Source organism: Echinops telfairi, unplaced genomic scaffold (genome assembly GCF_000313985.2).
Source record: "Echinops telfairi isolate 266 unplaced genomic scaffold, ASM31398v2 ScPeMD7_70;HRSCAF=299, whole genome shotgun sequence".
Lineage (NCBI taxonomy): Eukaryota > Metazoa > Chordata > Mammalia > Afrosoricida > Tenrecidae > Echinops > Echinops telfairi.
In genome coordinates, this window is record NW_022103968.1 from 31,220,279 (window position 1) to 31,234,714 (window position 14,436).

At 53.3% G+C, this 14,436-nt stretch overlaps 2 protein-coding genes across 4 annotated transcripts in view; one reads left to right on the plus strand and one right to left on the minus strand.

Annotated features, from left to right (window-relative positions):
- MORN4 (MORN repeat containing 4) overlaps positions 1 to 4,014 on the plus strand; it is a 12,182-nt gene extending 8,168 nt beyond the window's left edge. Inside the window, exons 3-6 of the mRNA XM_045291446.1 lie at positions 203 to 300; positions 1,635 to 1,749; positions 2,127 to 2,236; positions 2,756 to 4,014. Coding sequence (XP_045147381.1) covers positions 234 to 300; positions 1,635 to 1,749; positions 2,127 to 2,236; positions 2,756 to 2,904 — 441 coding nt within the window. The 5' untranslated portion in view covers positions 203 to 233 and the 3' untranslated portion in view covers positions 2,905 to 4,014. The remainder of the gene's footprint in view (positions 1 to 202; positions 301 to 1,634; positions 1,750 to 2,126; positions 2,237 to 2,755) is intronic.
- Positions 4,015 to 5,938: 1,924 nt separating this feature from the next.
- The window catches only part of HOGA1 (4-hydroxy-2-oxoglutarate aldolase 1), a 30,198-nt gene continuing 21,700 nt past the window's right edge, over positions 5,939 to 14,436 (minus strand). For 2 of the 3 annotated variants that reach the window (XM_045291292.1, XM_004701023.2), the window contains one exon: positions 5,939 to 6,660. In XM_045291292.1, coding sequence (XP_045147227.1) covers positions 6,505 to 6,660 — 156 coding nt within the window. In that variant the 3' untranslated portion in view covers positions 5,939 to 6,504. Of the gene's footprint in view, positions 6,675 to 14,436 lie in introns of all 3 variants that reach the window. The other variant, XM_045291291.1, reaches the window with a different exon arrangement.

The following is a 14,436-nucleotide window of genomic DNA, read 5'->3' on the forward strand; positions in this document are numbered from 1 at the left end:
GAGCCAATCAGTGGCAGTAATGACAGAGCATGCGCTGTTACGCAAAAACCGCGATAGAGCGAAGCTGCGGAAGTCGAAGCGCGAAGTGGCGAGGGCTCACTGTACGCTGATGCCCAGCCAGAGCAGCTGCTCCACGGCCTGCGGTCCCTTCTGTCAGCCCTGCGGTGACACCAGTCCCTCCCTCTCTACTTGTTTCCTGCAGTTTCCACCCTTCCCTCCTGTAAGCTGCCACCATGACGCTGACCCGAGGGTCCTTCACCTACTCCAGTGGGGAGGAGTACCGTGGCGAATGGAAGGAGGGTGAGCAGGACCCCTGGGGCATCCCGTGATGACCACTCCCCTGTGGCAGCGGACACAGCCGTCAGCTTTCTCCTCCGTCTTCCATCTCCAATGCCAGAACCTCATTTCCAACTAGCTCCCGCCTTCAATTCCCTGCTAGGATTAAATACAAGAACTGGCACATTCTGTTGTCAATGCAGCCTCCAGAACTGAGTTAAACCTCTCTCCTTGTAAATTTTGAAGTGTCTTACACATCCTTTAGTGGGGTTATTTGGGGATTGTTTTGGTAACGGCTGATGAATGAGCTCCTTCGAATCTTGTTTAAGTGGTCAGAGATTTAGAGAGAGGACAGAAGTCCCGGCAGACACGTGGTGCCAGTGAATCGGAAGACGTGAAGGAAGGTCTGGGAACGAGGAGACACTCCCGAGCAAATGTTGTGCGGTGCCTGAGCTTCTGGCTGTGGCTCTTTCTTTTGGAAGCATCTAGTTGGGAATGGGAGCGACATCTCTCTGGAGCCCGAGGCCATCCAAGAAGCGCTTTTCAAAAGGATGTTCTGTTTGGGAACTCGGTCTAGGTCTTTCGGGTCCAGTTGGGAGACTTGACTTTGGACAGCTTTGCAGGTGAAGAACGAGGAGCCCATGAGCAGACCTGCAGCAGGTTCCTTTGTTCACATTAGAGCCCTGCAGCTGAGGACTTCCTTCGCTTTGAGAGGAGGACCGTGCAGCTATGATGTGACCTTGCCTTCCTCCCCCTCAAATCTGTTCGCTGGCCTCCTCAGCCCCTCCCGTCCCCTTTCATAAGGTCTTCTAGCCTGGAGCTCCCCTGGGCAGTCAGTCCCCGCACACCCTGATTCAAGAGCATATGCTCCTCAGTCACCGGGTCCGTCCAACGGTGGAGCCCAGCTCCGACGTTTGCCACTTCGCTGCATGGTGCTAAGGGCCCCTATCTGATTCTTCAGAGGCAAAGCCCACCGGAAATGCTGAGGGCTGCATAGTCCCACAGTCTGTTTGCTTTCTGGCTCTGCCGCCGGATCCTTCTGTGACCTGAAGGAAGTTGTCTCCTTGCCGCATCAGTAGAAACGGCCATAGGACTGTCCCTGCCCCGCAGGTGGTCGTAAGGACAACATAAGATGATGACGACCCAGTGGTTGGCTGCCTGCCTCTGACTTTAGGAAGGCTCCAGGAGTCAGGTTTTCTCAGTGCGGGGCTTGGGCTGGCAGTTTTCTGGCCCTAAATGGCTCCTGCTTCTCGGCTGCCCTTTGTGGGTGGGGTGGGGGGAGGTAAGGGGTGCTATTGGCATGACAAGGGACCTGCAGCTGTACCATCCCATCCTGACTCCCATCTGTCTCTGCTCAGGCCGTAGGCATGGCTTTGGTCAACTGCTGTTTGCAGACGGTGGCACCTACCTGGGCCATTTTGAGAACGGGCTGTTTAATGGCTTCGGGGTCCTGACCTTCTCAGACGGCTCAAGGTGGGTGTCCTGTCTGCTCTTGTTTTTCCCTGCTGTAAGAACGGGGCAACGGGGAGACGGATCTGGTGAACCCAGAACTTGTCTTGTACCCTGCAGGAAACAGGAAGGGATCACAATGACCTTTTGAGGAGATCTAAGATTCAAAATGGTCCTCCTCTCCCCCCACACCCACCTGTGTTCCGGTGTCATACAACCTCTCTGCCCCATCTGTGTTGGGCCTGGGGTGGCTGGAGGAGTGGCGCCCTGTGCCAGGCGCAATTCTCCATGCTCCTTGGCATTCTTAAATTGGTAGTTACTCGGTGACCCTGGTCAGGTGACTCAGCCAGGTGAACCCCACCCCCACCCCCAAAATGACAGGCATATCCGTGTTTCTGCAGGTATGAGGGGGAGTTTGCCCAGGGCAAGTTTAATGGTGTCGGGGTCTTCATTCGGCACGACAACATGACCTTTGAAGGGGAATTCAAAAACGGCAGAGTGGATGGTTTCGGTAAGTTGTGGCCCAGCTGGAGGGGTGGTGGTGGCTTTCCATGAGCATGACCGAAAACCAAACTCACTGCCGTCCAGTCAGCTCCGACTCCCAGCCACCCTGTAAGACAGGGTAGAACTGCCCCCGTGGGTCCCCCAGACTGTCACTGCTTTGGGAGTAGGAAGCCCGTAAGTGTGAGCACACTCTCACATAGCAGCCCCGGTGGGCTTACAGGAGTAGAAAGCCCAGTCTTTCTCCCGAGGAGCTGCTGGTGGTTTTGAACAGCTGACCCTGCGGATCTCAGCACAATGCGTAACCACTATGCCACTGGGGCTCCTTTAAGTGAGTGGAGGCACACCTTTCCCACTTTAGTTCCTGACAGGGGTCCCCTATCCATAGTGACGGTGCCCTCATGGCTGTACACTGAACTTTCCCCTGGTGGGGGGGGCCTCTCTTCTCTCTCTCTGTCTCTGGGCTGCTGTGTAGTGACCTGGTCGTGTGCGCCATCATCAGGCCCCGTGTTCTCTCTCCTCCCCAAAGGGCTGCTGACTTTCCCTGACGGCTCTCACGGGGTCCCCCGCAATGAGGGCCTGTTTGAGAACAATAAGCTGCTGCGCCGCGAGAAGTGCTCAGGGGTGGTCCAGCGGGCGCAGGGAGCCTCCAAGTCAGCCCGGAGCCTCGCCGCCTGACGGGCCCGGGCAAAGCAAAGACCCCAGAGGTTCCCTGGACCGGTGGACCGACCCGTGGACTGGCAGCCCTGTGATGTGGGTGCCCCATCACCTGCCGATCAGGAAGTCGCTGCACACACACAAGAGCCGAGGAGCCTGGCCCGGAGAGCCGGCAGCCCATTCCCAGTTCTGCTCCTCCCTCTGTAAGTAGCCCGGATGTGCGTGTGTAAACGACAGAGGAGCCTCCTGCTCTCACTTGTTGGTCCCCCTGTGTCCCCCAAACCTTGGGTTACCCAGGGTGGGCCCGCTGCTGCCTCCACGTCGTCATCTGCCCTGTTGTGCCGAAGGTCTTCACCCTGCCCACATTAGGGGCAGAGAGAGGGTCCTGACTCCTACTTAGGGCCAGTGCTTTGGGCTGCCCTGGAGAAGTAATAGAAAGAGAGGGTGGGAGTGGGGGTAACTCGGTACCCCACGGTGAAGTCCCCAGTCAGAGCTGCCCAGTCTGGAGGCCCTCCTGCACTGCTGGTGGGGATCCTGGCTCCACGCTCTCTACCTCGTCTGCAGCACTGGTGCTCGTCTGCGTCTGCACCTGGGGAGGGCTCAGTAGAGTGCAGTTTCCTCTCCACCCACTGTACAAGCCACCTTCCTTACCCGAGTTCCAGCAGAGAACCCCCAGCCCGCCCTCTCTCCCTCCTTCGACATAGCAGGGTCCCTTTACAGGATGTCCATATCTTTCCAACGCTAGGGGAAGGCCACTCCAGGCCGCGCCTTGGGAAGGGCTTGGCCTCATGCAGTTCCTTCCTGGGCGTCCAGCAAGTCATACCAACCTCAGCTCCCTGAGATTTAGGTAGAGCTGGCCCATCCTGAGCCTGCCGTGAACTCGGAGGGCCCCCAGCTCACTGCATCCTCCCCTCGAGCCCTGGCCATCAGGCCCGGGGACCCAATCTCTATCAGTAGAGTCCCCTCACGTGGCGTCTCAGGACCTGTGGTTACGTGGTGACCAGACCTGCCCCCTCGCCCCTGTAGCCTCACTCTGAACGTCTCTTCAGCCGTTGTGGTGGAACTCAGTCATGTGCCTCTGTGTAACCTCCGAGCTGTACTGCTGGTGTGGAATAAACGAGTCTCAGACCACTTGCCCTTCCTTTCCTGGGTCGCTCTCGGGTGCCGTCTTCATGAGCATAAACCCACTTGCCCTTTCTAAAAGGTCACCAGACTGGGCCTGGTGCTGGGGCTGCCCACCTAACATCACCTGATTTGCACCAAACCACCGCCAGGTAGGAGGAACATTAAACAGATAGGCTCAGGTTGCCCAAACTAGCAAGTGGTGAGGCTGCCCAGGCCTGTGTCCTGGCCTCCCTCTTGTCCTCACCCTGAGCACGGAGTCCTCCTGTCTTGAGAGACACTAGTTACCTCGGATAAGGCCATTTGGCTGGAGGGTCTCCTTCCTCTGCAGCAAGTCCATGCCCTCCCGGTCCTTGCCTGTGCCGCTCACTGCCATCGAGTTGATTCTGACTCACGGCGACCTTACAGGACAGGGCAGAACAGTCCCTTCTGTACAGAAGTAGGAAGCCTTCTCTTTGTCCCTACCAGCTTCAGATGGGTTAGAACTGCTGACTCTGCAGGCAGCAGGCCAACGCACAATCCCTACGCCGTGAGGGTTCCTTCAGCCTTTTACATGCGTGACCCTGTGAGGAAAAGCTAACCCAAACCAATCCCCTAGAGGCGATTCCAGCCCCCCATAGCCCTAACGGACCGTGCTTTCTGGCCCATAGTGACACTGGCTTCTGAGGCTGCAGTCAGAGCAGCTGGTGGACTGAGACGCCCTGAGGGGAAGTGCCTGTATTCTCCCCCTGCAGACAGGCTCCAGGAGGGTACATTTCCCCCAGGTCTGAGTCACCGGACTCTGATGTCTGTGGAAAGTCTCAAGCTTTCTTCTCACCACCATGCCCGGTTAACATTCGAACACATGCCTCTACATCCATCCCTCCTCTAACCGTTACCATAAATTAGAATCCATTCCCCTCCCATGAGGAGTCCTGGGAGAAAGACAGACAGGGCTTTCTACTTCCGTGAAGTTACAGCCTTGGAGACCACAGGGAAGCTCGACTGCCCTGTCAGGTCTCTCTGAGTCATGGGTCGGCATCACCTCGACGGCAGTGAGCTTGGTGGGGTGTGGGGGCAGGAAGGAGCCTGTTGGACAGGCATCGGCCCGCTAACTGCAAGGTTGGTAGTTCAAACCCACAACACCGGATGGGAGGGAGAAAAGACCATCTTCTCCCATAAAGATGTATGGCTATGAGGCCGGGCGAGTCCGCCGCAGTGGGTTTAGTTTGATTCAAGCTTCCTCTAGGAGTCCTGGTGGTGCAGCGGTGAAATGCTCAGCAGGGGATGCTCTGGGGAGAAAGGTGTGGCAGAGCGCCCCGCCCCGGGAGACGGACAGCCTGGACAGCTCCCTGGGGCAGTTCCACACTCTCCCCTGGGTGACAGGTCAAACAAGTTTGGGTTGAAGAGTCGAATCAGCTCCGTTTTCCAGCACTAGTCACAGCCCTAACCAGGCCTTTCTGATCAAAGTGCAAGGTGTTCCAAGTGTCTCAGGTGAACCTTCTACCTCTTAGCCCTCCCTTTGAAAGCTTTGATAAGCCTTCCCCTTGGCCGCCACAACCTAATGCCTTAATGCCCAGGCTGCCAGGCCTCTCAGGGTGGGAAACCGCAGACCCGGAGGCCTGACTTGCCTCCACTGGAAGGTTCTTAGCATCTGGGCAGGAATCCCTTGGGACAGGGCAGGCCTGGCCACCCCATCACCCTGGTGCGTCGATCTGTCCATCCAGGGCTGCTCGCGTTTTACTTGTTCAGGTTTAATGGGGTACCAAAGTAATGACTTGGCAATCAAAGCAGAGTGCCTGCCTGCAAGGGGACAGGCCTGTCTCAGGCCAGTTCCCCTCCCTCGCACTGCAGAGCCAGGCTGGCCGGACAGGCTTCCAGGCCCAGGTCGGCAAACAGGCTCCCGGCCATACTGCTGCTCTTTCGGTACGTACATGGGGCGCTGAAGTAGAACTGAAAGTCACAACAAAACTTTTATTCTGATAATGGCGATCTCATTTGTTGTAAAAATTTATGTATGGCTCCTAAACAATTTTCAAATTTGTGAGGAACAGGATTGGCTCTTGCGTCTCAAAGTTTGCCGGCCCCTGTAATGGTAACATGCAGCCCCCAGGTGTCGCCATCGGGCTGGCTCCCGACCCTGCTGGCTGGTGCGTGGTTAGTTTCCAGGGCTAGAGACAAACCCCTGTTAATGAGGCTTGTCGCTGGGAAGCCTTGCAGAGACCACAGGCACTTTCCTCGCCTGCAGACTGCCTTGGGCCGCTCAGGTCAGCGCTGAAGAGTTGGGGGAGAACATGCCCGGCCACCCTGCCTTTCCCTCTGGCTCCTGGCCCTCGGAGAAGGAAGTGGCCACAGAGTGAGGGGCTCAGGAGACAGAGTTGGCATGAGTGGGGGGCGGTGCCTGGGGAGAGGCCACCTGGAGGATGGAGTGGGAGGGAGCCGCTGGCCCCAGCCCCCAGGCTCCTCTTCAAGTGGCCCCAGGCCAGGCTGGAGGCCCAGGGTCTCAGGCCGGCCTGTCCCTCACTCTGAGAGCCAGCCGTTGCTGGTGAAGTCCGAGCGCAGCGCCGCCTCGTCCGAGGGGCTCAGCTCCAGCAGCGGGGCACGGCAGGGGCCTCCGTAGTAGCCGAACCAATCCATGGTTTTCTTCAGCCCTGGGATCCCAAAGCGCCGGGTCACCTGAGGAGCAGGACCTGTTAGAAGCAACAGGACCCCACCCTGGCACAACCATATCAGAACGCTGGGACTCCCACCCTCCGCCCCCAGGATGCATCACTCGGCCACATCTGACACCCAGGGTCGGGTAGGGATCCCGAGTCAGGGACCGAAGGCTTGCATTACTGAAGGAAGGTTTAAGAGAAAAAGCCAGTCAATGGGCTGGAAGGGGGCGGTACTGCTCTGGGCTGTGGAGCATCACCCACAGTCTGCAGCCCAGCCCCCAAACGTGGCTCTGCGCTTAGGAAGCCAAAGGGGCCTGCGAGAGCCTCAGACACAGCCCAGAGCTACGCCGTCACCTCCCACCCCACCGGCAACAGCTTGTTACGACCCTGATGAGTGCTCTCCCAAGAACTAGGCCTTGTTGCTCAAAGAGGTTTTGTTCTGGGACCTCGTGTCCTTATCAGCTCTGAGCAAGCTCCCTGGTCTGAAAAAGCCCACCTCTGCCTCTTTTTCATTGTCAAGTCCTGACGTGACTGCCCACTGCACTCGTGCTGGCGCCACGGAACAGAGAGCCTCGCGTTGCCTGACTTTGGGTGCAGCAGTCAGCCCTTTCATGCCGTTTGGAAGTGTGCTATGCGTCTTTGGCCACCTAAGAAACCTTAGGTGACCTGCACTTGGAGAGCAGGTTAAAACCTAAGACGTTTGGGCTTCCTGAAAAGCGGAAACCCAAGCTCACTGCCATCGAGGCCGTTCCGACTCATAGCAACCCTGTCAGGGTGCAACTGTCCTGTAGGCTTCCAAAAACCCCAAAGCTCAATGCCATCAAATTGATGCTGGCTCATAGTGACCCTGTAAGACTGGGTAGAACTGCCCTGTGAGTTTCCAAGACTAACTTCATGGGAGTAAAAAGCTTCCTTTTTGTCCTGCAGAGCGGCTGGGGGGCTTGAATCTCTGACCTGTGGTTAAGGGCCCAAGACATAATCAGGGCTCCTTTGGACTTTATGAAAGGAGTAAGGGAGGTTGTTTGGGATAAAAGGGTTGAGAGCCTGTGATAGATCACTGACTCATCCCCTCGGGAGGCCAGTAGACTAACTAGCATGGGTCTTTCCCTCGGAATGGATGGGTGGTCAGCCAGTCTCTTCTTAAGCCTAACCCCCAGCCGTGACTGTCTGATACCTTGGCCTTTCCCCACCAAACCTGAGAATGTCTCAGACAAAGTGGGAGAAAATGCAGAGCAAAAACTCTGATTCACAAACAAGGCCAGACTTCCTGGTGTGGCAGAGACAGGAGGGACCTCTGAGACTATGCCCCTGGAGAGCACCTTTCAGCTGGAACGGTAGGTGCATTCACTGAGCCCACCTGAGGGGGGTGCGCCTTGGAACAATCAGTTAATTACACGTGATCCGAGGGGCAGCATTCACCCAGAAGCAAAGCTGGACAGGCAGGCAGGCAGGGGAGGCATCCGGACAGAAGGCTGCGGGGAGCCGAGGGGAAGGCAACCAGGGCCACGGAGTGTCCTGGGATCCATGTGCACTTCACCCAGGGGGAAGCTCATTTGCCCTGTGAACTTTTGCCTAAAGCACAATAAATACTTCTAGAAACCTGAGTAGGGGGAAAGGGACATGAAGTGGCCAGAGGACTGCTCCTGAAGATCACGGATTGGTCAACCTCTGAGACTGGGCCGAATGTTTTGAAGGTATGCAGACCATGGAAAGTCCTAAATATAGCCTGGGGCGGGAGGACATTGTGTCCAACCATGGCCGGCCATAGGGTGACATCAAGCCACTCAGGGGGCTGAGCCCTCAGTCCAGGCAGCAGAAAGGTGTTCCAGGCATTCCTGAGTGCAGGCCCAGAGCTGACGCGGGAGAGAGCCCAGAGCAAGGGGCAGGCAGGACAAGGCTCTTTCTCCCAAGGGGCAGCCACACAGCTGCCTTCTGCGGTTGAGGTCATAACACCTAGTCTGGAGAGCTCAAGAAGGGCAGAGGAGGACAAAGGCCACTCATATTAGCCCCATCCCCAAGGAGCCCTGACAGCCCCTCCTCTTCCTGGTGTGGTGGCAGGGACCTTCTCTTTCCTGTGTGGGTGGGAATGAGAGCCGGGCCGCCCCCCACCCCCGTGGAATGCCTGGCCTGTGGAGACAGCCTGTGCCCAGAGGCCCTCATTCCTACAGTGCTGACATTCTAGAGTCATGTCCAGCGCCACGTTCGCCTCTCCTCCACCTGAGTCAGTCCACCCGTTGCAGCCTGTGCGTCAACAGCGAGGTAGGCTGAGAGCACACCCACCTCTCGATGCAGACACAGCTCTACGTGGTGCTGGGCCACAGTGGGGCACCGGCCTTGAATGCAAAATGGAAGAAGGTGCCCCGAAAACCCAGCAAGCAAGAGAAATAATATTCTCTACAAACCGAGTGCCCCCAAATCCATGGTGAATGAATGGCTCCGCCTTACATAGCCTTAGCGTCCCATACCCCTCCCTGGAGCCTGAGGCCCCTTGATACATGTTCTTAGGACTTTTTAATGGTTGGCTTGTTGTCCCTAGAAGTATGAGACGGCTTTAAAAAAATGTGAAAGTTGTTTTGCAAACAATGATGGCAACATAAGAACAAATGTGTTTGATACAATCGATGTATGGATTGTTATCAGAGCTGTAAGAGCCCACAATAAAATCATTTATTAAAAAAGGGGGGAGACGATTTTTAAAAAGTGAAAAAAAAAATCCACTATCTTTTATTCCATTCCCCCCCAAACTGTAAAACTCCCCGTCATCTTAATTGATGAGATGGCTTCTATTACAGCCAGTAAAGTAAAATTAAGATTATGTTTTTAGTATAAATAAGGTAATGTAAACTTAAAATAATGATGTGCATGTAAAGATACCTACTTTTTGACTGTTTATATCATTTTTACAGCTATTTCAATATCCTGAGGGGGAAAAAATAACCATGTGAAAAATAATGAGTCCGTGTGGGATAGATGTACTTTGCTGTCCGCGCTCACTAAGTACAACTGAAAGCCCGAGGCACGATACAGAAACACGCACGAGGCTCTAACAGTGGGGAGAAGATTGACCAGTGCCCAGAGTTCAAGGGCCAACACAGTGGAGAGTTGTCAGGGTTTCCTCCGGGCTCGCCTCTCTTGCAAAGGAAGCCAACAACCCAGAAACGCCAGTGGACGCAGACCATAAGGAAGATGAAGTCCAGCCAACAGTCCACTCTCTCGCCCCAGGACCGGCAAGATCAAGCTTTAAAACAGCAGTAGGTCTGCTCCAGACAGAAACTGGGAAGTGATACAACTAGGGTTCCCACTGTGGCCAGGAACAGCTGAGAAGGGACCCTTCACCAGGCTGTCAGGAGGGTCCCAGTCCCTGGCTCCCATGCTGGGTTGGTGTCAGAGAAGGACAAGTTGGGGAACAGGGCTCCTGTCTCTAAGCGTTCGTGTGGACCCCTCTGACCCAGCAACAGAATTAGTGGAGTCTTTAAGGGGAGCCTGAGTGTCCACCCTTCCTCAGAAGTGGGTAAGAAGCTCCGGGGTTAAGTCCTTGGCTAACCAAAAAGTCAGCCGTTCACTAGCCCACCCAAGGGGAGGGTATTGTTTATATCTCCACAGGCAAAGAGGGACCAGACGTCAACCCGGTGCTTCAAGATGTGAATGCAACATACTGGCATGAAGCAGGGAACCAGTGGGGAGATCCGAGGAGCAGGCCCCAATCTAAACTACGTGGACACCTGCTCCTCCCCCCAGAAGAATTTACTTCAGAGGACAGCACTGAAGCTGCAGCTCAGAGATAGGGACATGTCTGATCAGAGCACACAGGAGCAAATAAAGGGGGAGGAAAAGAGAGGAGCGAGTGCATCCTGGGCCACCAAGCCTGGAGGACGATATCCCCGCCCAGAACAGCCAATACACAGAGTGGACCATATGGCTGATCCCACTATGAGACACGCCATCCCTCGCTGGCCCAGGGCCCTAAGGAGGACAACACTGGAGACACGATTGCGCCCGATCTGACCCCACCACACCAAGGCAAAACACTAAAGGTGTACAACAGAATAGCAAGGGGAGCAAAGCAAGTAAGTCCCCAGGGAATACCAAAAATAGGCTTTGGGACCAGGGTATGGCACCCCATCAGACTCGACTGGAAAACACTCTTAAAGTTCAACAAACAGACCTTGAACTATTTACAGGCTTTTCTTTTTTCGGTCATTGTTTTTGTTTGTTTGTTTTGTTTTCTTTTGTCGCTTTGTTTTGCTCTGTCTTGTTTTTTTTGGTGCATATTATTATCTCTGCAGGTCTATCTAGATAAGCTAGTTGGATAAACAATCTGGAGGAGAAAACAACAGGACTGATGGTTCTGGGGGTACATGGGAGAAGGGGAAGTGAGGGAAAGGACGTGTCAACCAACCCAGGGACAAGGGAACAAGTGATCCAAAAATCAGTGGTGAGGAGGGTGTAAGAGTCCTGGTAGGGCTTGATCAAAGGCAATGTAACGGAGAGGAATTACTGAAACCCAAATGAAGGCTGAGCATGACAGTAGGACAAAAGGAAAGGAAATAGAGAAAAGAGCTAGGAGGCAAAGAGAATTTGTAGAGGTCTAAATACAGGCATGTACATATGTAAATAAATATGATGATAGGGAAATAGATCTAAGTGCATATATAATTAAGTTAAGTATTAAGGTAGCAGATGGACATTGGGCCCCTACTTGACTCCCTCAATGCAAGAACACTGTATTCTATTAAACTGGCATTCCATGATGCTCACCTTCCCGACATGATCCCTGAAGACAGTGGGTACATAAGCAAATGTGGTGAAGAAAGCTGATGGTGCCCGCCTATCAAAAGATATAGTGTCTGGGGTCTTAAAAGCCTGAAGGTAAACAAGTAGGCATCTAGCTCAGAAACAACAAAGCCCACATGGAAGAAGCACACAAGCCTGTGTGACCACGAGGTGTCAAAGGGATCAGGTATCAGACATCAAGGAACAAAAAAATCATATTGTGAATGAGGGGGAGTGCACATTGGGGACCCAAAGCCCATCTGTAGACAACTGGACATCACCTTACAGAAGCGCCTCGGGGAAGAGATGAGCCAACCGGGGCAGTGTAGCAACGATGAAACATACAACTTTCCTCTAGTTCTTAAATGCTTCTCCCCCTCTCCCCCGCTATCATGATCCCAATTCTATCTTACAAATCTGGGTAGACCAGAGGATGTACACTGGTACAGATAGGAACTGGAAACAGGGAATCCAGGACAGATGACCCCTTCAGGACCAGTGCTGAGAGTGGCGATACTGGGAGGGTGGAGGGAAGGTGGGGTGGAAAGGGGGATCCAATTACAAGGATCTACATATAACCTCCCTGGGGGATGGACAACAAAAAAGCAGGTGAAGGGAGACCATCAGACAGTGTAAGATATGACAAAATAATAATTTGTAAATTATCAAGGGTTAATGGGTGGGGAGGGGAAAATGAGCTAAAAGGGCTCAAGTAGAAAGCAAATGTTTTGAGAATGATGAAGGCTACAAATGTGCTTGACACGATGGATGTATGGTTTGTGATGAGTTCTATGAGCCCCCAATCAAATGATTTTTTAAAAAATCCACTAGCTGCTCCGAGGGAGAAAATGTATCAGTCTGCTTCTGTAGACCACAGCCTGGAAACCTCGATAGGGGACCATGCCCTATGGGGTTGCCATGAGTTGGGATTGACTCTATGGCTGTGAGTGCCTCTCCCCACTCCCACGGGTGATATCAGAGAAGGGCTGGTGAAGAGTCAGGACTTGCACCTGCTGCCCTCTCAGAAGGAGGCCATCCCTTCTTACACATGAGACGTCCGTGGGGAGCAGTCATGAGGCACCCCTTCTACCAAGGAGATCTTAGTGGAGACCTGGGGAGAAACCAGAACACCTACCCCAACCCCACGCAGAACCTGAGTGTGGAGACTAGGCGCCAACTCCCCTCCCACAGGACAAGGTCGTGTGTCGTCCTTCCCTGAGAGATGCCAGAGAAAGCCTGTGAACACTGATGGGTGGAAGACAGCCAGTGTCTCATGACGTAATACCCTGTGTTAGAGTTCTCTAGAGAGATAAAACCAAATTGCTGATTATTTATTTATAAAGATAATTAGATATATAACAAGAAATGAACTGTTAAATCATATACAGATAAATATCTAATACAAGAAAGAAACAGTTAAATTAGCACTACAAATGGCTCAATTCAACTCACTCCCGTGAGAGTTGTAAGAGAATAGCAGTCCTTCAAGTCCAGTCTGCTGTCAGATCTTCCTCTATTTATAGAGAGAGCTAGGCTGTGTCAGCACAGCAGCCAATCACAAGGCAGGTCACCAACCGCTAGTCCCCAGCTCCAGAGATGTCTTAAAGGGACCTCAACTTATAGCGACAGTCCACAGGCTAGGCGTCCCACAGGTAGTGTAGCCTTTACATTGAGGCACAGAACAAGCAAGGCAGCCGCACACTGGTCCAATGATCAAAGAGCGAGAGAAAAGAAAGACGAGGTTCACCAAGCCATTTACCTCTCTGCCCTTCTTCAGTTAATCCCACTTGTGTTTATTGGCCAGGCTAACACAATAAACTATCTTATACCCCAACTGCAGGTTTCAGCACAAATCGCTATTCCTGGGTGGTGGGACACAGCACGATGAATCGTACACCTGGAAAATGTCGAATTGGCCAGTGCTGTGCCATTGTTTATAGCAATGAAAAAGGAGGGGAAAGTAGCACTCTCCTATCAGAAGCCAAGGCAATCTCAAAATGAATAAAAAATTAGAAAGGCAAGAGATGCTAAACCCAAGATGACAGGACGTTTCAATTACCTGACAAAGCTATTAAAGCAGCCTTCATCACAGTTCCTCAGCAAGCAAAAACATGACGTTTTAGCAAAGAAATACAAACTATCAGCAATGAAACGGACCCAAATGGAAAATGTCTCAACTACACACTCACTGCCCTCAAGTCTAATCTGCTCAGGGTGACCCTATAAGGTGGGTGGAATGGGCTCGTAGACTTCTGAAACTCTTTACAGTCGCAGAGGTTTTTGTGTTTAAACGGGGGTAGATGGCCTCCTCTTTCTCCCTCGGAGCAGCTGGTGAATTCGAACTGCTGAGCGTGTGGTTAGCAGCCCAGCGTGTCTCCCACTACGCCACCTGGGCTCCTGTCATGGAAACTGGAACTGAAATGGTAATCACAGTGAAATGAAAAACGCCAATGAACGGGCTCAAGAGAAGAATGGAGAGGACCAAGGCAAGAGTCTGTGAACTGGAAGACACAACCATAGACAGGCCAGCCCGAGGGAGCTGTGGGGCTATCGCGAACCGTCTGTGTCAACCAAGTCTCCAAAGGAGTGGAGATGGAAGGGGGCACTGAAAAAGTACTCAAAGACCTAAGGGCTGAAAATGCCCCACACCTGGCAAAAGACTTGGATAAACCCACAGATTCAAGAAGTTGAGTGAACCCTGAACAGGATAAATGCACAGAAATACACACCAAGACACCAGAGTCCAACTCGTGAGAGCTGTGGACCATGACAAAGTCTAAGACCATGGCAGGTCGTGTAAGAACCAACAGCTCACTTGGAAGGACAGCAGATTTTGGAGGGGAGAAAAGATGCCAGAAGGTGAAAGAACGTAAACCCGTGCCCAGTGAACATGCCCTTCAGGACTGAAGAAGAAATCAACACATTCTCATCTGAAGGAAAATGCAAAGAACTTGCCAGCGTTCTATGATGCTCACCTTCTGACACAACTGCTGAAGACAAATGGGTGCATAAGCAAATGTGG